Raw genomic sequence first — 25,532 nt, 5'->3', positions numbered from 1 at the left:
ATGGCATGCGAGGGGTAAGCGATTTTTCGCGGGCAATTTGTCAGCGCATTATTTCTATTACATTGTAGTAATAAATTAAATAGTTAAACCCACCATAATGCAGAATCAGTGGCAGCCTACCCCCCACAATACATTCCCAACCTCCACTTTAATATCCTCGGCCCCCCTCACGTGACAGTTCTTGGTCACCCCAATTTAACTTCTTCAGGCCCCCCCACATTACAGTCCTCAGTCCCCCCCCCCCCACACACACTCCAGGCCTGCCACTTGTCACCTGCAGCCTGCCACCATGTCACTTGCCACCTGCAGCCATATCACTTGCCACCTACAGCCTGCCACCTACAGCCTGTCACTTGCAGCCATGTCACTTGCCACCTACAGCCTGTCACTTGCAGCCATGTCACTTGCCACCCACAGCCTGCCCCTGCCACCATGTCACTTGCCACCTGCCGCCATGTCACCTGCCGCCATGTCACCCACAGCCTGCCACCTGCAGCCATGTCACTTGCCACCCATGTTCCCCTGTATAACCTTCCCCTCAGTAACTTCACTTGTCACCTTCATCGGTGTCCATCTGTGTGACTTATTTCTTTACCTTTTACACCCTCTGGTGTATGGTCTCTCAGTGAGTCGGGCCATGGGTGGAAGGAGGAGAAGTCGGGCACTCGGTCGGCAGCCGTTGATCCGATCCAGCAGGTACACAGAACAGACACCAGACGACCATGTCCCTGCTGCTGTCACACACTCTCCATGCCGCCGAGAGATCACAGTCACACTAGTCCCTGCTTGTGCCGAAGGAGGCGGTGCCGATATGGGCAATTATGGCCCATATCAAAATGGCACATGATACAGTCTATCAGTAGTATTAACACAGCAGTCTTTGTTTAACTTAGGCTGCTTTCACACAGCGGCCGAAAAGCCCTTTGGCAGCGATGCCCACTGATTTTAATGGCAGGGGCGGTATAAAAACACTGCTCCAAAGATGCTGGTCGCAGGACTTTTTTACCCCAGTCCTGCAACTGTACCGCCCCAGTGTGAAAGCACTCGGGCTTTCACACTGAGGCTGCAGAAGAGGCAGTTTACAGGTGCTTTTCAGCGCAAAACACGCCTGAAAAATACGCCTCAGTGTGAAAGTAGCCCAATACTTATTTTTCAACATATTATATACTTACCTGCCTGTTAATCACATGTAGAATATACACTGAGCTGCACATTCAGTGTGATGTGTGCTAGAATGACTGCAATACAGCACTTCCAAGGGGGTGACTTCATTCCACACCAACCAAGACAGCCAAAGTATGAAGACAAGCCTGAGATATGCTTACTCCACTCTCCAGGCATAGATGATATAAGAGATACTTCCTAATCCACTTGTTAAAACGCTGCAAAAATATTTATCTCACAAAAGTGGAAGTGAAGACCCCCCCCTCAGACAGTGGGTCAATGGATTACTGTGGTAAGTGTAATCAAATAGAACGTTTGACTACATCCATACAATGGAAAGAGGAGCTGATCTGGAAAACATGGTATTATTGGCACGACTTTTAATGCTCTAGAACAGGGGTAGGCAACCTTTTGAGCAGTGCTGAAATTTTTTATTTTTTTTTAATTGAGCGTGCCGATTTTATAACAAAAAAAATGGCAAATTCACATGCTCAATCACAATCAAAGTAAAGGCTGTAGACTTTAGCTTTAGCTTCCTGCCCACCACCGACATCATCTTCCCAGTTTGACAGCTGGGGTTTGGGTTGTGGGCTTGATTGGTTGCCCATTCCTTAACCCTACTGTGGGCGGGGAGTTCCGCCTGTCATCGCCACCTCAGTGCTGCACATCAGTAAAGGAGAAAAATAACTTTTTTTTTTTTTTTTTTTTAAGACTTTGCTTTATTTTCATTTTCTGTCTTTTTTTGCTTGGCATTAGGTGTGAGACATTCTTATAGCACGATGCCCTGGACATGCAGTCCTGCGCACTGGTTAGCGGATTTAAAAAACTGGCTCCTAGATTCTAAGCAAATTTGTCACGCCCTGATGTAATCCATCAGATGCTAAAGGAGTGTGACCTCATGTGATCACTAAAGCAAACTTTGCAATGAAAAACAGGCATTTTTAGTTGGCTGGACAACTACATCAAAGTAATCCCTCTTATGGTCAGTCCTACTGCTCTGCAAATGCTACTGTGGACACCATGCCAACATGGATCAAACAAAGTATGAACTAAAAATCCATGTTTTTCTGTTCCTATCCTGGTTATAATGATGTACGAGCATAGTTTGTGTAACTTGTGTCTTACATACTCTGTAACGCATTGTATTTACTTGGGGAAACATCTGTATTGCTGGTATTTTATTGTGTATGTTTGTTTACCTTCAATAAAGCACTCCTGATTGTTAAAAAAAAAAAAAAAAAAAAATCCATGTTTTTCATTGTAAAGTTTGCTATTAAAAAAAAAAAAAAAAAAAAAAAAGGGTATATAGCAGCGTGCAGAGGATTCATCCAAAATTTCTAGTGTGAACATGTGGCTACACCCCTTTAGTGCCTGATAAATTATACGCATGTACAACTTATTGGGATTTGAGCACAGGTATAACCTTTTTCTGTTGCATTGCAGATCATTGACCATACCTCAACCTAGTAGCTCTACCCCATTTTGTGTGTCCGTTTTCCCCATGTTGGCATGATGTCCACCATAGCATTTGCATAGTAGGACTGCCCATGAGGGATTATTTTGAAGCAGTTGGCCTACTTAAAACATATATGGCAATATGTGGGAACTAAAAATCCCTGTTTTTCATTGCAAGGTTATCTAGAAAGGGTATATAGCAGTGTGTAGAGGGTTCATACAGAATTTCTAGTGTTAAGTCTTTACGTTCTGTTCTTTTTCAAGAAAACAAGTATGACAGCAAGGTGTTGCTTGGCAGGTCATAACGGCATTATGCTGTAAATAACTCTGCTTTATTCCAAAGGATCTACAGAAAGGCCGATTCATTCCTTGTTTGTCCAACAAAAAGTAATAAATACATTACCTGGTACAGTCACTGACATGTCCAGTCCATCATATAGGTCAACTGAACTGGTCTCACTTTTAGCAGGAGACCCTGCAAAAAAATTAAAAAAAAATACATTTTATTTGCAATCCTCATACAAGGCCAAGCAAAGAAATAACCCAATCCACAAAAGCTTCTTAAAAAATCCTGCATTGATGCCAGGGTGGATATAAATCAATGATATTTTTATATCATTTTATATATATATATATATATATATATATATATATATATATATATATATATATATATATATATATATATATATATATATATATATATATATATATATATCTTAGTTTTCCATTTAATATACATTAATAATTTAGTTCATTCAGCATGAAATGGAGCTTAGTTATGTAGCATGAGGCTGTATATTCTGCAATATTTAAACTTTTGATAAACTCATTCAATGAATCCAAGATCTGCAAGCTGAGATAACATACACTGCATTCACACAATTTCACAGTAACCATGAGATAAAACAAAGTTCCAGAATACCCCTTTGTTTTGCAAATCTATGTACACTACAAACTGTATGATTGAATTGGTTCCGATATCACCGTTTTACTAACCTGACAGCTTATTATTCTAAATAGGAAACCTTAATTTTGTTTGCAAATATTAAAGATTCTAACATCAAGAATAAGTCCATACATTTAAAGAGCACCTGTCATTTCATATGCATCATGGCAGCGCCTGTTAGCGGGCATTCACTCACCTGCTCCCGCCAAGTCCCTCAGCTTGTTTCGTCACTGCCAGATCACCAGCCGTCCCATTAAAGTGAATGGGACGGTCAGTGAATCAACAGCGGGTCAGAGGAGGAGCCCCTGTGGGACAGAGATGACAGTTGCTCTTTAAAAATGATGGTTTAAATTGGAGGTAATTTAAATAAAGCCTTTTTACTAGCGATTTAAAAAAAAAAAAATCCACCCCGATTGATGCCAAAATAATTGACCAAATAGGCTGGTATACAGAGCTAGTAACAAAAAACAGCAAAGTATTAAGACGGTTAGTGAGAATTCAGCTTAAAAGCTACGTACTCTTCAAGCAGAACTGCGGGAAAAAATGTTTTCACATGTCGCTGATCTATTTTCACAGAATATGCCATTCGCCTTCTTCTGAGCTCTTTAGTTTCCCTACAATAGCCTGCTGATTTCCTGTTTGCAAGACCGCTGGCTTGCTATTCCTCCTGTACCTCAAGCCAGCGGTCTGACACGCCCCTTGTAGTTTTCCGCAGGGACTTGCATTTTCGGTCCCCGAAAGCTGTAGTAGCCGGAGGGGTCTCGCATTGCCCGGTCTGTACCGCCCATGGAGGTGGTGTCCTCCTTCCTTCCTTCCTCCTCTGCTCCTGCCAGCACCGCCAACCCCCCCTCTCCCCGCTTGTCATCTGACAATGCAGAGCGGGGATCTGTGACAGATGATGTATGTGTACATTGTTTGCCGTAACCCAGAATGGTATTGTGATCGACAGCACACTGGTCTAGGAGGCAAAACATTACGGTGAGCAGTGTTCATATACAAGATCTGTCACAGGCCTCCGCTCTGTTACCTGGCTTGTGTCTCCTACGATCCCCTGCTCTGCACACATGGCACTGATGAGACTGCACACTTGGGCAGTGGACACCATCAACAGCCAAAATGTGCAGGAGGGGTTTCAACCATCCATGCAACGTTTTCAGTAATTTTAATAGTCTAATTTTCAGTGTGATGTGTATTATATGTGACGTTACATATCACAGGGGACAGTATTGTGGCGATATTGAAATTTCCATACAGTAGAGGGTTACACAGTTATTGTGTTATTAGCAAGTTGGCGCTGCACTTTATTTGTTTTTTTCTCATGCCAACAATAACATGTGTCACATGCTGAAATAAAACAGTATGGCCCAGCTCTTTCTGTGGTGCAGAAGATAGATAGAGAGATAATCCCAGCACTAACACCTCCTCCTTGGCAGAAAAGTTTAGCCATTTTTTGAATTAGAAAGTCGACTTCCTGAAAATTCAATTACAATTTTCTCTTAAGCGGTAAGGAATTTCACAAATGTAATAATAGGATTTTTTGTACTCACCGTAAAATCCTTTTCTCTGAAGTCCATGGACGGACACAGCTCCTTAAATCTTGACAAGTGGGTTATGTTCCCTGTTTACAGGAGAGGACTAGGCAGAAACATGTTAAATAGTTAAATACATGTTACATTAACAGAGTTGAACAGCCCCGCCCAGGGGGCGGTCCCTCCAGACATAACCCTCCTCACTGCAGCTTGCAGCCTCAGTTCGTAACAAGCAGTACAAACCTAAAAAGGAGGGGTGGGAGCTGTGTCCGTCCATGGACTTCAGAGAAAAGGATTTTACGGTGAGTACAAAAAATCCTATTTTCTCTTATCGTCCATGGACGGACACAGCTCCTTAAATCTTGACAAGTGGGACGTCCCCAAGCAGTGTCAAAAAACGAGGGGTGGGAAATATATCAGTAAAAACAATTTTAACTTCACCCCAAAACAAGCAGAGCTCCTCAACGGAGGAGGTGCAACTTTAAACAGCCGCCGGCAAAAACTAGCGGCTGAAAAAAACATCATAAGATGCACTCACAGCAACCATGTAAATTCTGGAAAAAGCGTGAACGGACGAGCAAATCGCCGCCTCGCACACCTGTGAGACCGACGCATGATGTCGGGAAAAAAAAAAAAAACCCAGGAAGCACCAATTGCCCTGGTCGAAAGTGCCGTGACCGGAAAGGGGGGCCCGCCCTTAGGAGCATAGGCCTGTATGACGGCCTGCCCGATCCACCGAGAAATGGTGGTCGACGAGACCGCCAGGCCCTTTTGTGGACCAGACACCGACACAAAAGAGAGTCAGAAGCTCCGAAATGGAGCCGTAGTAGGCTGGTATACCCGCAAAGCGCGTACCACGCCTAAAGTATGAAAGGCCGAAACCTCCTTCGGAAGAAGGGAAGGTCGCGGGCGCACCATCACCTAATCCTTATGGGGGATCAAGCATGGCGGCTTGCAAGACAAGACCGCCAACTCAGAAACCCCTCTAACAGAGGTAAAGGCCACTAAAGGGGCCACCTTCTGAGATAGTGTCAAGAGAAAATCTCTCTGATGTTTCCAAAAGGAAGGTTCCTGAAGAACCGAGAGCACCAGAGTCAAAACTCATGGGGGAAGAGATGGGCCAAGAGGGGAAAGTATATGACAAACCCCTTGCACACAAAAAAAGGGGACCCACCCGGGAACGGGCCGCAAAAAGGCCACTAAAAGAACACAGCCAAGGCTGAAATCTGCCCCCAAACGGTGCTTTAAGCAATTTTTAGATCCAATCCAAGCTTTAAAAACAGCAGGACCCTGGACATTGAAAGTACGCCCGTGGACGTCACTCCATCCCTTCGCACCAAGAGAGGTGCGACGGTAGATCCTCCGGAAGAAGACTACGGTGCCCTGTTGAGATGACCGAGTCAGACAGACCCTGGTCACCTAAAGTCTGGCTTCCAATAACCATGTTAAGCAAGTCAGTGACTGTACAACAGGAGGAAGTATGGGACCTTGAGACAGGAACCTCCTGCCCTGGCAATCGCCAGGGTGCCTCCGCTACCAGGCGCCCGATATCAGCGTACCAAGGACGCCGAGATTAATCTGGAGCGATTAGAATCATCGGGATCTCCTCAGCATCCACTCTGTGGAGCGGCCGAGGAAGCAACTACCATGGAGGAATGGCAAAAAATCACCGATACAGACAACACAGGGCCACCAGCGCGACTGACGCGTCTGTACAAGATCACTAGACCTGGCCACTAACTGACACCCTTGCGGCGGAGACAAGCTGCCAGGAGATCCATGCCATGTGAGGCTCACCTCCTGCAAGGGAGCCGAAACACCCCAAGCACAAAGACCAGTCGCCCTGGTCCAGCATCTGGCGACTCCAGTAGTCTGCCTGCCGGCATACCTGATGGTAGACTGAAGCCACGGCCGTGGCGTTGTCCGGCTGAAACCAGATTGGTCGACCACAAGGAGAAGCATAGCCTGATCGCCTAAAATAGTAGGACAATGAACAGTAGACAGCACCTGGTATTCCCAGGCGGTCTTCCACCAGGCACTAGCCAGGCCCGACCCTGGGTAGCTACCGAGACCAGACACATTCAAGGAGGTGTGGTCATAGGTCCACGCAAGTCCAGCGACTCAGGGCCGACTGGACCCCCCAGTTTTGTGAACCTCCAGGTTCACAACCCGTGAGCTGGCATTCGTCGTAAACACCGACCACTGGAAGGAAGGAACAACTTCCCGGACCGAAGAGTCGGGAATCTCTGTCACCAACTCAGAGAGACTCTGACTAGGTGGCGCACAGGAATCTAATGATTTCAGAGACAAGAGATTTTTACCACCTGGACAGTAGTTCCACTGGAAAACCAGGGTGTGGAACTGGGCATACAGTACCACCTTGAAGGAGGCTACCCACAGACCCCGAACCAGCAGGCGCCCGGAGAGAAGACCGATTGCGTGATGCCAATTCCTTCTCCGCAGACTGAAGAGTCTGCAATTTCTCCAGGGGAAGAAGGACCTTTGCCACTGAGGAGTCTGGATCAACACTAGATACTCCAACGCTGAGTCGGAACCTAGCATGCCCATAATTTGAACCCTGGGTCGCACACATGTAGGGCAGGCTTGCTGCCACTGAGCTACACTTTCTGGCCTAAACGTTTAACATCCACCCGAATCTTCGGAGGGTCTGAATGGGAATAACCCATCCACTAGGTCGGAGACAGAAGCTGCTCTCAGAAGAAAGTCGTCAAAGTAGCCAATGAGGCAAAGCCTCGCTGTCCCAACAAAATTCAAATAAGTGCGCCCATGGTGCTGACGCCAGATCAAAAGGGAGGGCCACAGGCTGACAGGGACCCTTCTCTCATCACGAAGCACAGAAAAAAACACTGTGACATGTGCAAAACGGGACATGCATGTATGCGTCCCTGATGTCCAAGGACGTCAGGACATCCCCCAGATGAAGCGCAGCTACCACCGAACAAATGGATTCCATGCGGAACTACCCGACGTTCACAAAGGTATTTAGGGCCTGAGGCCCATAGAAAACCCCAAAACTCTCGTCCTGCAGGAAAGGTAAAATTACCTTGCAGCTTAGCAAATCCCACACTGCCCAAGGCAGACCGACGTGCCGGGAGGGGAAGACACAAGGACAGAACTTTGTTCTGTGGATAGGAGGAAACCCTATCTAGTACTCCGAAGAGACCACCTCGCAGACCCACTAGTCGGAGAGCAGGGAGGTTTCACTGAATTGTGAACCTGCAAGCCGCCCCTCCCACCTAGAGACAGGGAGGGAAGGCTATATACATTGGCAGGATTTGGGTGCCGGCGTGATCGGCTTATGCACCCAGGGACAGATTAGTCCCCCAGCTGGGCCTTTGACGGCCTGGGAGGGTTGCCCCTAAATAATACACACACATAGTGTGTATGTATATTATGTAGGTGTATGCACACATGTCTTTGGAGGAAACCGGAGTACCCGGAGGAAACCCACACAGACACAGGGAGCGACAATGCAAGCTCCAGGCAGATTGGCGTCAGTGTGCAGATTGGCGTCAGTGTGCAGATTCGAACCAATGACTCTTTTGCTGCCAAGTAATGGAGTTAAGCACTACACCACCGTGTGCATAAAACCATTCTGAAACAGACGCCCTGGATAACAAGGGCGCAGCATTCAATGAAGCATCACAGACCTATATGAGGCCCTGGACCAGCTGGTCCGCTAGGCTAATAACCTCAGGAGAGAGTCGGTGCTCCTCCACTGTCTGGTGCAAAATGCTCACTCTGTGAGTTGTATACAGCACTAGGGGTCAGGACTACTCCAAGATGGCTGCCGAGCGTTCAGAACGCGGCCACAGGAAAAAGGCCAGCACAATGTAAGCTGCGCCATAGCGTGGCTACGACAAAATGGGCGCCAATGGGAGTTTTCAATGTAATTGAAAAATCTCCCAAAAAATAGCTCCATACAAATAGACAAAAGCTCCTAGAGCCCTATTCAGGGCCTCTCACCCACTTGCTGCGCTGACCAGGGGTAACCAGGGGACTCCCTCAGGAGGAGACTGCACAGCGCTGCCTGTGAGGAAAAGAACCGTGAGGTAACTTTTGCAGGGACCTGTGTTTAAACAGGAAAAGCCTCATAGGGCTGTTTTATTTAAGGATAAGACACAGATACAGCATAAAAAGCAAAACCATTACAGGTGTCACCAATCAGTCAGCGTCTGCTGAAGTATAATCATAAACATCTGTGCTCATCACAGGGCTTTTTACCTCACAGGAAAGCCCAATACAAAAAAGAAAAAACACAGGCCAGATAACACAGTCCCCTCAGGAAGGCCCCCTCCCCCCTGACAGCGGCAATGTTAGCAATGCAGCAAGGGAAAGGAGCAGGGAAGTAAGGGGAAGGGACCCCCGAACCCCAGGAATGCCCAGCTGTACCAACCCACCGAAGCAGGAGGGACTGTACTTACCCGTCCGAGCGAGGACTCGCTGACGCATTCCTGACAGACCTACAACCGCAATGGAGGTAGCTGTCGGCCCGGTCCACTGTGATTGAGGCAACACCACAGCCCAGTCATATGTGGACCTCGGAGCAAAGCTCACCGGCCACCTCAGGAGTCATGAGGTATGGCGTGGCAGACCAAGCCTCTTTGCAAAGGTGTGCCCACGCTTGCTGGTCGGACTGAGTAGACTACAAGGATCTATAATATCCAGCCTGTCTCTCAGCCAACAGTTGAAAGAAGATTCTTCAAGAAAAAGTAAAGTAAAATAAAATAAAATTTCTCCTCAGGGCGCTGGGCCCAAAGGGAGCCATACGTCCTTCTCCTTTGCTAGGCAGAACGAAACTGAGGCTGCAAGCTGCAGTGAGGAGGGTTATGTCTGGAGGGACCGCCCCCTGGGCGGGGCTGTTCAACTCTGTTAATGTAACATGTATTTAACTATTTAACATGTTTCTGCCTAGTCCTCTCCTGTAAACAGGGAACATAACCCACTTGTCAAGATTTAAGGAGCTGTGTCCGTCCATGGACGATAAGAGAAAATAGGATTTTTAATAGCAGCTTACCTGTAAAATCCTTTTCTTGGAGTATACCACAGGACACAGAGTCTTAGTCATTACATAGTGGGTTGTATAGTTCACCAAAAGGTGATTGGACACTGGCACAACCAATGAAGACAGGCTTCCCTCTATATAACCCCTCCCATAAAGGGAAGCACCTCAGCTTTGTAGCAAAGCAATACGTAACCCAGAAAGAGGGGCGTGACCTGCTTCCCGTGGTGTAATCCAAGAAAAGGATTTTACATGTAAGCCGTTATTAAAAATCCTATTTTCTTTATTGTATACCACGGGACACAGAGTCTAAGTCATTACATAGTGGGACTTCCCAGAGCAATGTGAGGGGAGGGAGATCAAGCAGACCGCCATTGGACGAGAGGCCCTATACCGATGCCTGCAGCACACTACGCCCGAAGGCGGCATCCTCATGTCCTCTTACATCTATTTGGAAGAATTTGGTAAATGTATGGACTGAAGACCAAGTAGCAGTTTTACAGATCTGAGCCATTGAAGCCCGATGATGCACAGCCCAGGAGGCACTTATCGCCCTGGTCGAGTGCGCCTTGACAGGAAAGGGGGGTATCTTATTCCTTAAACCATAAGTTTGAACAATCACTTGTCAAATCCATTTAGAAATGGTCGATTTCGATGCTGCCTGGCCATTTTTGGGACCATCTGGCAGAATAAACAAAACATCCGTTTTACGTATCTGAGCAGTTGGTTGCAGATAAACCTTCATTGCTCCCACTACATCTAGAGTGCAATAAGTTTTCCCCCGATGACTGTGGTTCAGGAAAAAAGGAAGGCAAAATATCTTGATTTAAATGGAACAGCGAGACCACCTTAGGAAGAAAATTAGGGTGGGGCCGTAATACAATGTTGTCTTTGTGACAAACTAAATAAAGGCTCTTTACAGGAAAGAGCTGCTAGTTCAGATACTCTCCTAGCAGAGGAGATAGCAACCAAAAAAGCCAACTTCTGACTCAAGTGAATCAATGGAATATGATGGATAGGTTCAAAGGTCTGCTTCTGTAGGTCCGACAAAACTAGATTCAAATCCCAGGGAGGAAGAAGGAAAATGAAAAAGGAAAAAAGGAGGAAGAGGAAGAAGAAGAGCCGAGATTTGACCCTTAATAGTACTGAGGGCTAATTTTATGTCTACCCCTAATTGACAGAAGGCCAGAATCCTACCGGTTAAATTTTTGAGGGTTCCACCCTCTAGATTCACACCAGGAAACATATGCCTTCCAGATTCTATAATAAATTAGCCTAGAGGCCGGCTTCCTAGCATTAACGAGAGTAGAAAGAACTGCATCCGAGAGCCAACATTTCTTCAGTATGTAGGTTTCAACAGCCAGACCGTCAAACTTAGCTTTTGTAAGGAAGGATGGAACACTGGGCCTTGTGATAGCAGGTCTTGGCGAAGTGGGAGAAGCCAAGGTTTCCCCACTGCCATCCTTATGATCTTGGTGTACCAGGACCTTCTGGGCCACCAAGAGAACTGGTATTCCTTCTTCTTTGACTTGCAAACAAGTCTCTGCAAGAGCGGAACTGGAGGGAATGCATAGATCAGGGAAAACTGATCCCAGGGAATCACTAGTGCATCTGTTCCGTAGGATAGAGGATCTTTTGTCCTCGATACAAACTTGTCTAACCTGGAAGAAAACGGGTCTACGTCCGGTGTCCCCCATTTCTGGCATATAATCCTGAAAAATGTTGGGGTCCCCTGGCGACAACTGCTAGCGGCTCAGGTAATACACTTGCCAATTTTCCACTCCTGGAATGAAGATTGCAGAAATACAAGGAATATGAGCTTCTGCCAATGCTAAAATCTTTTTTACCTCCCTCTGAGCATTCCGACTCCAGGTGCCACCTTGGTGATTGATGTAAGCCAACACAGTAGCATTGTCAGATTGAATCCGAACCAGTTTACCGTGTAACCTGTGAGTCCAGGTTTTGAGGGCTAGATATACTGCCCGGATCTCCAAAATGTTGATGGGTAGGCCCTTTTCGGGACTTGGACCAGGTACCCTGGGCTGAGGCTTCTTCCAGAATTGCCCACCAGCCCAACAGGCTGGCATCCGTAGACACTACCTTCCAGGTGACTGGGAGATAGGATTTCCCTGCTCGCAAATTCTTGGTGCTTAACCACCAACTGAGGCTTTTGCGTACCTCTGGCGATAGGTGCATCGGGCAAACCAAAGCCTGGATCTTTCTGTTCCAGGCCGCCAGGATACTGCTCTGGAGTAGTCTTGAATGAAACTGGGCATACGGAATGGCTTCGAAAGAGGCCACCATTTTCCCCAGCAATTACATGCAAAGGCGAATTGATGGTTTTCCCTTCGCCCTGACCATGCGGACCAGATCCTTTAAGGATTTTACTTTTGGTTCCAGAAGGAATACTTTGGTTTGGGTTGTGTCTAAGACCATGCCCAAATACTCTACCCTTCTCTGGGGCTGTAAAGAGGACTTCTGGAGTTTAGGATTCAGCCTAGACGCTCTAGGTAGTTTACTGTACTGAGTACACTGCGATTTAATTGTGCCACTGACTGTTCTACCAAGAGTAAATCATCCAGATAGGCCGTCACTGTTATGCCCCTCGTCCTTAGCTTTGCTAGAAGCGGATCCACAACCTTTGTAAACAGGTAGCCAAGCCAAAAAGTTAGAGCCACAAACTGATAGTGGCGGCATTCCACAGCAAACTTTAGGAACTTTTGGTGAGCGAGATTGAATAAGCACATGCAAACATGCATCTTTGATGTCTATTGACACCAATAATTATCCGCCTCGTAGGGTGGAAACCACGGATCGAATTGTTTTCATTCGGAAATGACGAATGTTTAGAAACCGATTTAGAGCTTTTAGATCCAGAATGCGTCCGATGTCTCGGTTTGGTTTTGGAACCACAAAGATTTGAAAAAAAATCCAGAGCCTTGTCCCTTTAGGGGAACTTCTTTGATTACCCCTTGGGACAGCAAGTGATCCACTGCTTGGAAGAAGGGTTTTCTTTTTAATGGATCTTTGAAGACATTTGAGTTTAGGAACAGATAAAAGGTGGAATTTCCCAGAATTCTATCCTGTATCTTAAGGATACCGTGCAAACCACCCATTTGTTCTGGATCTCTGTCTGCAAAGCTGCCGAAAACTGCCAAAGCCGCCCCCCCCCCCCCCCACTCGGCTTCATGAGGAAGCTTTAGGGTTCTGTTTACTGGATTTTTTGTACCCACGGCTTCTTGTGAACCTGGATCAGGTTCTGGGTCTTAGGTTTTGTGGTTGATCGAGAATGCCGTCGCCACTGCCTGGAGGCCGAGGTCCCTAGGACCAGAGAAAGGGCCCGTTTTAAACATGGGCGTTTATTTTTATTCTTCTCTGGCAGTAGTGTAGGCTTACCATTTGAGATCTTCTGGATGTATTTATCCAGATCATCCCCAAAGTCGTTCCCCATGAAAGGGAAAACCAGACAAAACTTTTTACATGAAGCTTCTGCTGACCAATGCTTCAACCAAAGGATTCCGCGCATGTGCACCAGTTGGAATGTGAGACGGAATGCCTGTTGGATAGAATCTCTCATGGCATCGACCGTAAAACACAAGGCCTTAGGCAGGTTCTCCCAAAGCTTGAGCTGATCTGGAGGAAGATCCTAAGCCCCCGTTTCACTTGTTCCTTTAGGACCTGACACATACCCACAGCAGGTTGGGTCACTGCGCCCACCATCACAAAGGAAGATTTAAGTAAAGATTCTAGCTTATTCTCAGAAAAATCTTTAAACACCTGAGCATTGTCAACTGGACAGGTCAGGTTTTTGTTTACACACAAAATGGCTGCATCTACCGCCGGTAGCTTCCATGTTTTAGTAAATTTTTCCTCCATAGGATAGAGAACATCAAATCTAGGAGGAGAGAAATGCTTATCTGGATGTATTCAGTCAGCGTAAATAAGATTCTCCAATAAGGGATGAACCGGAAAGGAGCATGCAGCTTGTGGGGACTTCAATGAACCCAGGGAGGAGACAGGTGATTCAGTTAACCCTGCAGAGGGCAACTTGAACGTGGAACATACTGCTGCAGCATAACATTGCACTTGCAATTTTAAAACCTGTGAAGCAGAAAAAGGTTCCTCTGATCCATCCGACTGCTCATCATCCTCATCAGATCTTTCTGAAGAGGGATCTAGAGAAACGAAAGGGGACCTGACCTGCTTCGCTTTTTATCCTTTTTTACCGATTAATGTAGCAATCTGCCCTTACAAATTGTCTAGAGCCGCTGCCAAAAGTGTCTTCAGTGACATATGCAGGAGCTGGCACAACAGGAGAGGCCGCCATTCCTGACAAAGGCAATGGCTCATCCTGTATGGGTGCTTCAGATTCCTCAGGAGAGGATAATACCCAGCTAGAACGGTTAGAGCCCCCTGTTTTAGGCGGCGTTTCCCCTTTGTCCCTTTTGTCTTCCTTAGTCCCAGAGTTCCTTCTCTGGGTAGACATGTTCCTAAGCCAAAAGCAGAGGTACAAAAATAGTGCATACACTACTGTGCTAGTTTAACAATTCAACATAAAGTAAGCAACTATCAGATTCTGAATGCTGAGTAGGTGCCTGTAATCCAACCACCCAGAGAACTCACGTGCCCCCAGCTGCTGTGTCTCTTCAGTAGGTCTGTCAGGCGTCTGAGGCTGCATTTCAAACCTTACAGCTTTGCGCAGTAGAGCGGCGCACAAGCTGACGTGCCCACTTGTGTGACCACGCCCCCTCGTGCACTCTGAGAGTTAAAAGCGCACCTATGGGAATGAAACATCATGAGGTGGCAACAGGCATTGCGCCCTGACCGAGTCTGGCACCCCGACGAGACACCTGTGCTTTGCAGAGTTGCAGCGGAGGACGTGTGCTGAACTGACACTGAGCACTCGTTCCTGACATGGTAAGTGGAACTTCTGCCTCTTTACTCCCTCTAGTGGTGGTTTACAGGCAAGACATTCTACTCAAAAAGGGGAAAGTTTCTTACGTTTTTAAAACTTAGACTTTCCCCACTTACCTGATCCACGCTGCAGGACTGCTAAAAACCAGACAGTACCAATCTTCACCCATCACGGTGGGAAGTGTTGTGCAACCTTTAGGGGTATGGGTTGCTACTTAAAGGAGACCTCTTCCCTGGGCCTTGTAAAAGACTCTGCCAGAATACTTTTGCGCCTTTAAGTCTGCGAAAGTGCTGGATCCCAGAGCCCAGTCCTCCAAAGAGAAACATTACAGGCACCGCCTCTGTCTTCTGCGAGGCTCAGGTATCATCCATTTGAAGTAATTAATAAGCAATTTGGATGGACCTGGTGGCGTAGCTCCTTAACCTCCGGAGGGATCCTTCAACAGAGCTTCTTAGCACATACTTCCTGTGTCCTTAGACACTGGTGAAAAAAAACTGAGGTACTTCCCTTATGGGAGGGGTTATTTAGAGGGGAGCCTGTCTTCATTGTATGTGCCAGTGTCCAATCACCTTTGGTGAACTATACAACCCACTATGTAAATGACAGACTGTGTTCCGTGGTGTACGATAAAGAAAACTGTTCAGTGTGTGGGTGGTGTACTAATGGGGGATTTTTTTTGCGGATCCTGAAGTTCTGCTTTAAGAAAAATAAATACATGCATGCATATATTTTGCAGGAAAATTGTGCATTTATTTTATTTGACAGAAGCCTGAAAAGCATTGCACACATGATCAGTGGCTTGCGAGTGCAATATTAGGCTCCTGCACACACTCCCTCTAACTCTCTGCTCGTACCCCTATACTGACTTTCAGTTAGGAAACTGGAGGAAATGTCAATGAACGAGTGACCCAATTATCTCACTCACGTTCCAATAATAACTACAAGTCCTTCTGCTGTGCCGGAAGATGGGACTTGTAGTTTATTAATTCACAGATCTTTGCGAATTAATTAAGAATCTGTCACAGAGCTGTGCTGATTTGAAAAGTGACAGAGGCTGTGGGCGAGCATGGGGGGTACTTGGCAATATGTTACACCCTAAATACTAGTTAGCCTTTGAAACTCGTAATGTTACTTCTGTTACTACAATAAAAATCCTGCTAAACTACAAAGCCCATGTTTGGATCATGCACGACATAACAAAAAAACTGTTGAAGCCCCCATCTCCACCTATACGCTAATACAAACATAAATGTACTGTATATGTAGCTATGTGGGAAAACTTTGATTGCTCTACACGTTATATATTGCTGTGCACTCTGGGATGAAAACAAAGAGAAAAAAAAAATGTAAATGTACACGCTTTTAAATTAACACAATAATTCCTTTCTATCTGCAAATGCTTAAGAGTTCAATATGTATTCATGCACAATATTACAGTGCTATACAGTCTAGTTTTAACATAACACTTGCCATACAAATCTTGAAAATCCATTACATCCAGGTCACAGAGGGCTTTTTTGGATGACATTTTGCTGGCTTAGGCAACCACCTGCAGAAAAATTATAATGTAATGTTAGTTAAAAGTCAAGTACACCTTTTTAAAATAATAATAAATGCACATATTTTTTGCAAGAAAAATTGGGCTTGCATTTTTATTTCCGCAGAGGAGGATGAAAAGCATTGTACTTGCGATCAGTGCCAGGATCCTGCAGGTTCTTCCTCCAGCTCTCTATCCATACAGGCTTACTATTGGAGTGCTGGAGGAAGTGGTAAGGGACTACGAATACAGCGATCATCACACTTGTATTCTAACGAGAACTACAAGTCCACCTGTTGCCATGGAAGACGGGACTTGTAGTTCATTCATTCAGATCACTATGAATGAATGGCATGGCCATGTGGGCAGAGCTTGGCTCCATGGTACAACCTTAAAACGGGTGTAACGTGTTGTAAAAAATGGAGTCCACTTTTAAGCTATAGTTTGTCCAAGTAAATTTAACACAATAACCTGAGACCAAAGTGATGAGCTTAGGGGTGCAAACTTATATTCTGTGCAGTGCTCAAATTTCACTAAATATTAAAGGTCAACTCGGCGATTGCGGAAGAATTCCGACGTTTCTATTCGGGCCTATATAATCTCCCATCACAGATGACAGAATCCCCGACCAAAGGATCCAACTCCCCGGAGGCTGTCTCCTCTTATGTACAGGACACTGCCCTCCCACCTATTCGGACAGCGGAAGTGGAGGAGCTTGAGACGCCTCTGACGGAAGCAGACTTTCTCTTGGCCATTAAGAAATTGAAGAATGGTAAGAGTCCCGGCCCTGATGGGTTCACCCCCCGGTTTTATAAATTTTTCGCACCCCAGCTATCCCCATTGCTTGTGAAGGCCTTCAATGCTATTGATGAAACGCTGTGTCCATCCCCGGGCCTTTTACACGCCCAGATAGTTGTCATCCCAAAACCTGGAAAGGACCAGTCACTTTGCCCCAACTACAGGCCAATATCTTTGCTAAATATTGACCTGAAATTATTCACCAAAATTCTATCGGAGCGCCTCTCCCCCCTACTCCCTAAAATTATACACGGCGACCAGGTGGGGTTTGTCCCGGGCCGGGAGGCTCGTGACAACACCTCCAAAACAATCCATCTTATAGCATATGCGAAACGCCACCACATCCCGACCTGTCTTCTTTCGTGTGATGCCGAAAAGGCCTTCGATAGGGTCAGCTGGCCCTTCCTAAGAGCCACCCTTACCCAAATAGGCCTGGGCCCCAAGATGTTGGCACGTATCATGTCCCTATATAGCAACCCAACTGCGTCGGTGTTGGTTAATGGCGTCGTCTCGGAACAGTTTGCGATAAACAATGGCACCAGGCAGGGGTGTCCCCTATCCCCCCTCCTTTTCGCTCTTGTTATAGAGCACCTGGCACAAGCACTAAGGGCAAACCCTAGCATACAGGGCATACCAACCCCCTCATCTCATTGCAAGCTCTCCCTTTATGCAGATGATCTCTTGCTATACGTCACTCATCCACATATCACCATTCCCTCTATTCTGGCTGAGATCAATAGGTTTGGTGCCCTGAGTAATTAGAAACTTAACTTATCCAAGACAGAGGCTCTGAATCTCTCACTATCGCAACCCGTCCTGGCGGCCCTGAAATCCAATTTCTCTTTCCAATGGAGAACTAAATCTGTCACCTATCTGGGGACGGAGATACCAGCTGACCTCTCGGAAATATACTCCCTTAACCATGGCCCTCTCCTGCATAGACTCAAACGCCTCACTGAGGATCGCCTGAATCTCCCGGTGTCCTGGTTCGGGCGTATGAATACTCTGAAAATGGACATTCTGCCCAAGTTGCTATACATGTTCCAAGCTTTACCGATAGCCCTCCCCTCTACGTTCTTTCGGGCGCTGCGATCAATGTCAATACGATTTGTATGGAGGGACAGTCGCCCGAGACTGAAACACAAGCTACTCTGCTCTCCCATCACTAGAGGAGGGGCAGGTCTTCCAGACTTCGAGCGGTATCACGCAGCAGTGGTCTGTTCGAGGATCTTGGAGTGGTTCCCACGGCCACTGAACAAAGTAGCCACCTTGACCGAACAAGATCTGTCTCCCATAGACCTTCGGGCCCTCCTTTGGGGCCATGAGGGAACACACAAAGCTCTCGCGGGTCTGTCACCCTTGACCAGGGACGCTCTGGTGGTATGGTACCGACGGAGGGCGACCTTCGCCCTGACCACTGACCCAAGCCCACTGACCCCTATGTTCGACAACCCAACACTCCCAGAAGGCAAGCTTGCCCACGCGTTCAATGGATACAGGAGGGATCAGTGGCCAACCGCCCGACAATTTGTCGATGCAGGCACGGGCTCTTTCGTAGCTGACGAGTCCTCCTCCCTACCGAGGGTGACCTGGCTCACGCGTATACATTTGACTACTTATTGTAGGCAACTTTATGACTCGAGACAGATACATAGGCCCCCGACGGAATTTGAACAACTATGCTTACTCCCAGAAACCCCACGTCATACCCTCTCCCTATTATATAAAATGATCCTAGAGCATATGGGTACTTCTCTTCCCAAATTCACCGCAGCTTGGTCGAGGGAGCTGGGGACAGACATCAATGAGGCAGCCTGGCAAAAAGCCTTTTACTACACACATAAATCCTCCATCTCGAGTTACGTTCGGGAAAAGAACTACAAAGTCATATCACGATGGTACGGAGTGCCGTCTACCCTCAGGATCATGTTTCCCTCTGCGTCTGACTCATGCTGGAGATGCAACTCGGCTACCGGTACGTATATCCATATTTGGTGGGACTGTGAAATTATCCGTCCATTTTGGACCCAGATATTTCGGATCTACTCAAACATGTATGATAAACCCCTCTCTCCCTCCCCTACAGTTGCCCTGCTGTCCATCCTTCCGGGGACCTTTAAATTTCAGAAACACACTCTCCTTAGATTCTGTCTCAGTACTTCTCGGCAATTGATCTCCAGACACTGGAAATCCCCCCTACCCCCGTCCCTAGCAGAATGGGTTAATGAAATGAACGGAGTCATGTTGATGGAAGAACTCCAAGCTAAGGCCCTAGAAACGCACGCCAAGTTCTCCTTCACATGGGGAATATGGAGGCACTACTCTTCCTCAGATGCGTTTAAAACACTACTTTCACCTGACTCGAGCTCTCCTCCACCATGATAGCCCCAAGAGGATCTACAAAAGCGAAAAGGGTCCAGAGCCCGGAGTGCTCGGGCACACCGCACACACACCCCCCTCCCCCCCATTATCCCTCCATCCTCATCTTTCCTACCCTTCCCCCTTTCTCTTTCTACTCCCTTCTCCGTTCTCTCTAACTGACTCTTTACTTCTTTACCTTTCTTCCTGATCATTCGACCTTTCACCAACAGGCTAGGTTGGGCCAAGGCCATTGTTTATTTTTGTATTGTTTTAGTTTAGCCCCCTTGGCTTTCACCTTGCGGATTCAGAGACAGAGTCCTCCCGCTGCCTTTCACAAGATGGTACCCCTGAAGTGTATAAGTTATCCTTTTGTTTTCTCCTGGCCTAGGGCGCAGCAGGCTCCCAGTGGGGCGCCCGGGCGGGAGTAGATGACAGCAGTATACATAGGAATACTCAACAGGGATATATGTGTAATTATCTCTCAGGTCTTACGAGGGGATTCATGTTATGTTATATACCGTGGAAAGTGTCTGTCTACTTCAGGGTAGTCCGGCCCGCCCGATGTGGGAGGACCGGTGCCCGCTTTCTTTGATGTCTGTCAAAAATTCTAATAAAACTTTTATTGAACATAAATATTAGAGGTCGACCGATATTTGGCGTTTTTTAATTAATCGGCATTGGCCGATTTGTGCTGTAAAAAAAAAGCCGATTTAAACTTCAGCAGCGCGACTTACAAAAAGCTTCTGTAATAGAAGTTAATGCAAGTTGAGAAGTTTCCCATGGAAGCGACTTCTCTCTCCTAGGCAGCCTGCCAAGTCAGAGAAAAGATATAGGTGTCCGTTTATGAAGCAGTGAACAGCGGTGATCCCAAGGATCACCACCGATCACAGCCCATAAACAGTTTGTGAAACAGAGATAATCGGGGGGTGAAGTGTTTGAACTTGTTCTCCCGCCAATTATCTCCACACACAGAGAATCCTCATAGACTGACACAGTAATGGCCAGTTTATAAAGCTGTGATCTGAGCCAGAATTCACACTCCGAGATTCACCATTTCAGAGCTGGTGAAGCGGGAGTGAAGAGGGAATCCCAGGGGTTCCGAGGAGGAAGATGTTTAACTTCCTTCTGCCTCGTTCAGACCCCCCAACACTGTAACCATGTCCCCCTGTAATATTTATGTGTATACATAGTGTGTGTGTGTGTGCGCGCGCGCGCATCTCATATATATATACACATATATACACACACACACACACACACACACACACACACACACACAATACGTGTGTGTTATCAGGGGCCGTTCTCCACTGTTAGAAGCGTTGGAAGATCACTTCACTCCTCCAAGGGTGAAGCGATCTTCTCCGCTTCATAAACAGGCACACAGAGAAAAATCTCCTCTGTGAATGCCAGAGAAGGAAGCAGGGAATAGTTTCCACTGCTTCATAAACAGAAACCATACAATGTTGCTACTTATCAATGAACTGAACTCTGTGTAGAAGAAGTTCTCAGTTTAACCATTTAAAGGCTAAATCTTTTTTGACACTTGTTGCTTACAAGTAAAAATCCTGTATTTTCTGCTAGAAAATCACTTGGAACCCCCAAACATTACATATATTTTTTTAGCAGAGACCCTAGGAAATAAAATAGCGATTGCTGCAATATTTTATTTCACACGGTATTTGCTCAGCGGTCTTTCAAACGCATTTTTTTTGGAAAAAATATGCTTTAACGAATAAAAAAAAAACTAAACAGTAAAGTTAGCCCATATATTTTTTTCGTCAAAAAGTTTTTATTACCTGTTTTTGTGTATTAGATTATATATAATAATATATTTTTTTATATATCTAAATTATACATACAAGTGCACTGATTGGAGGCTTGTTGTGTTTAAAATAAATGTTTAAATTTAAGAAGTTTTCTGTATTACTTAGGAGTAATAATGGAACTTCCGCTTTTCCGATTCCTCCCCCCCCCCCCCTCCCCTCCGGTGTCACATTTGGTACCTTTCAGGGGGGAGGGGGGGGAGCAGATACCTGCGTAATTCCAGGCATTTGCTCCCTTTTCCGGGCATAGATCACCGCAGTGACTGTGATGACCTACACCACATCTGGCGCTTACTCCGCCCCCAGCTTTCTTCTGGGAGACGCACAGGTCCCAGAAGACAGCAGGGACCAGTGGGATCGCGCAGCGCGACTCGCGCATGCACAGTAGGGAACCAGGAAGTGAAGCCGCAATGGGCAGGAGTGGTGGAGGAGCGGTATACATCACTCCAAAGATGCTGCTTGCAGGACTTTTTTTTTTTACCTTCATGCCAGCGCACCGCCTCAATGTGAAAGCACTTGGGCTTTCAAACTGAGACTGCAGGGGAGCAGTTTTGCAGGCACTTTACAGGTGCTATTTTTAGCCCAAAAGCGCCTGAAAAACGCCCCAGTGTGAAAGGGGTCTAACTGTTAGATTTTATGAGATGAAAGGGGGGGGGGACAAAATCAGCCTAACATATCGGCCCAAAAAAAAATGTATATATATATATATATATATATATATATATATATATATATATATATCACACACACACACACACACACATCATAAATCGGCTATCGGCCGCCGCGATTTCTAAATATCGGCATCGGCCAGAGAAAAACCCATATCGGACTACCTCTACTAAATATAGTCCATCATAAAGTCCCACAGAAATATTTAACCACTTAACCACATATACCTCCTTCCTTCCAGGCCAAATTTCAACTTTCACTGCTCTCAAGCTTTGAATGACAATTGTGTGGTTTTGCTACAATGCACCCGTATGAAATTTTTCTCTCACAAAAAAAGGAGACAGAAAATGGGAAAAAATAAAAAAACAAACAGTGCGCTGATGAGGCTGCACTGATGGCCACTGATCAGGAGGCACTGGTTAGCAGTGTTGATGAGCACTGGCAAGTCGTACTGGTTTGCTACACTGAGTGGGACCGGTGTCCTCTTACAGAAGCTGGCAATCGGCTTTATTTTTCTTCTCCTCGTGCTGTCGGCGCAAGATTACCAGCTTTGGCTTACATTGGGTGATCAGCTATCATTGGCGGACAGCCAATTACGTGGTAAAGGGCCGCGATCAGATCTTTACTCCAAACTGTAAAAAAAGGGTTTTCAGTGTTGTGCCGGAAAAAAAGGGGCGATAATGGCTGCCGAAATAGGCCCACAATTTTACAGTGCTTATGGTATGTTTTTTATAGGTCATGCGACTAAAAAAAAAAAATCAACACTGGCGCATTTTTGATGCATTCTTGCTGAATTTTTGATGCTTTTTTTTTTTTTTACTGCTCAAATATGTACCAAAAATGCAGCAAGCTGTATTTTTAACACTGCTTTAAAAAAAAAAAGGTGCAGATAATGGCCGACAAATTCATAGTAATTTAAATTCGTTATATTAACCACTTCCTACTCGTCATATTGCAAAATGACATGCGCAAAGTGCTTTGATTATCCTGACATGTGATGTCAGTCAGGTTGCGCAATATTACGCACCTATCAGGGATGGTTTGTGTCCCCCGGATACAGTGCATCCCCGATCAGGGTAAACAGGCAATAAAATCCAATCACAGCCGGTCACAAGTATAAACATTGTGGCGATTTTCAGGGATCTCTCCCCTCACACACCGATCGTGTGAGGGGAGATCTAAGAGTGTTACAATTTACTGTCTGCACAACACCCCCCTAATAAAGAGAACCTGTCACACAGCCCATCTGGATCTGTAACAGCCCATCTGTCACAAATGCTGCCACCAGTCCCGCCATCGATACCATCTGAATCTGTCACAGCCCATCTGTCACACAGGCCACCATCAGTACTGCCACACAGGCCAGCCATATGTACCGTCACACAGGCCATCAGTAATCGTCAGGCCGTTGTGATAGAACTGACAATCAGTGAGCTGTCAGTAGCACCACCAGTTCCGTCACAAAAGCCCGCCAAAAGTACTGCCATCGTGTCTCTTATGCCCTGTACACATGATCGTTTTTTCCGTCGGAATAAACTGACAGGTTTTTCAGATGGAATTCCGCTCAAGCTGTCTTGCATACACACGGACACACCAAATTCACACCGTCAAAAAACGCAGTGACATACAACACTACGAGGAGCCTAGAAAAAGATCAATGTTTCCGAGCATGCTTGTTTTTTTCTCCGTCGGAATTCAATACAGACGAACGGAATTTCCGATAGAAATGTTATATGTTCTCCAAGTCCGTCGGAATATCTGATGAAAAAATTCCGTCGGACTTTTTCCATCGGAAATTCCGACCGTGTGTATGCGGCAAAAGAGTTTATACAGCTGAGGAGGCATACAACATCCTTACCATGTCAAATAAGTAGAGCAGCGGATCGGAGTCCGAGGAGGAAACTAGGGTTGCACCGATACCACTTTAACACCGAGTACGAGTACTGATACTTTTTTGAAAGTACTCACCGATACCAATTACCAATACCTATCGCATAGGTAGGGGGGTGGTTTGGGGGGGTGTTGCTAGGGGGTTGGGCGAGGCTGGGGTGAGGGCAGGATGGGAAGTAGAGGAGTAAAATGAGGGCAGGGTAGTTGAGGGTGGGGTGAAATAGGGATTGTGGGGTAGGAGAATTGAGAAGAAAAAGGCTGCGATTGCTGGGGGAAGAGACATGGGGGCAGAGGTGACAGCTGGTGGGGGAAGGAAGGCACACGGAGGGCGCAGTACAGGGCGTGTGGAGGGCGTTCGGAAGGGACCAGTCTTTTACATTGACACCATACATCATATATAGACTGGTGTATAACATATACAGTGCAGTGTTGCGGTACAGACTGGTCTGTATATACTGTGTGGTACTCGTGTACAAGACTGGTCTATAGCCTGCTGACACTGTCCTGTACATACTACTAGAGGTAGACCGATAAATTGGCCGATTTTTGGCACTTTTTAATAAATCGGCATTGGCCGATTGTTTTTAAAAAAAAAACAAAAAGCCGATTTACTTCAGCGCGACTTGCATTGACTTCTATGATACAGAAGTCATTGCAGGTTGCCTGAAGTTTCCCGTGGAGCGACTTGTCTCTGTGCAGCCTGCCAAGTTTGAGAAAAGAATACAATGTTGCTACTTATCAAGGAACTGAACTCAGTTTAACCATTAAGACTAAATCTTTTCTGACACTTGTTGCTTACAATTTAAAATCCTGTATTTCTTGCTAGAAAATCACTTGGAACCTCCAAACATTATATATTTTTTTTAGCAGAGACCCTAGGGAATAAGATAGCAGTTGTTGCGCAGCGGTCTTTGAAACGCAATTTTTGGGGAAAATATACAGTTTGATAAAAAAAAAAAAAAACAGCCCGCTTTTTTTTTTTTTTTTTTCATCCAAAAGTATTGATTACCTGTTTTTTGTGCCTGCTTCCTGATTCCCTTACTGAAGATGGCCGAGAGCCAAGGGAGAGATCGGCTTCGGGTGCAGACATCGCATTCGCCCAGGACAGGTAAGTGACCATATATTAAAAGTCAGCAGGTGCAGTATTTGTAGCTGCTGACTTTTTTTTGTTTTTTTTTTATAGCGGAACTCTGCTGCTTTCACACTGGAGCAGGCAGGCGCTATTCGGCTGCTAGCAGGGCGCTTATAACCCAGCTAGCAGCCGATGAAGAGGTTAAATGCGCTCGTGTAGCACCGCTGCAGAATCGCTTTGCGGGCGCTTCGGCGGCAATGCCCATTCATTTCAATGGGCAGGAGTGGTGGAGGAGCGGTATACACTGTTCCAAAGATGCTACTTGCAGGACTTTTTTTAAC

At 46.1% G+C, this 25,532-nt stretch overlaps 1 protein-coding gene across 2 annotated transcripts in view; it reads right to left on the bottom strand.

Moving 5' to 3' along the window:
- Positions 1-25,532, bottom strand: part of CASP8AP2 (caspase 8 associated protein 2) — a 52,263-nt gene that overhangs the window by 23,634 nt on the left and 3,097 nt on the right. For both annotated transcript variants that reach the window (XM_040350096.1, XM_040350097.1), the window contains exons 2-3: positions 16,506-16,584; positions 3,023-3,094 (exon numbers count right to left, since the gene is read on the bottom strand). In XM_040350096.1, the coding sequence (XP_040206030.1) occupies positions 3,023-3,094; positions 16,506-16,563 (130 nt within the window). In that variant the 5' untranslated portion in view covers positions 16,564-16,584. The remainder of the gene's footprint in view (positions 1-3,022; positions 3,095-16,505; positions 16,585-25,532) is intronic.

This window comes from Rana temporaria, chromosome 4 (assembly GCF_905171775.1).
Source record: "Rana temporaria chromosome 4, aRanTem1.1, whole genome shotgun sequence".
NCBI classification, from domain to species: domain Eukaryota; kingdom Metazoa; phylum Chordata; class Amphibia; order Anura; family Ranidae; genus Rana; species Rana temporaria.
This window is presented reverse-complemented; position numbering and strand designations above follow the sequence as displayed.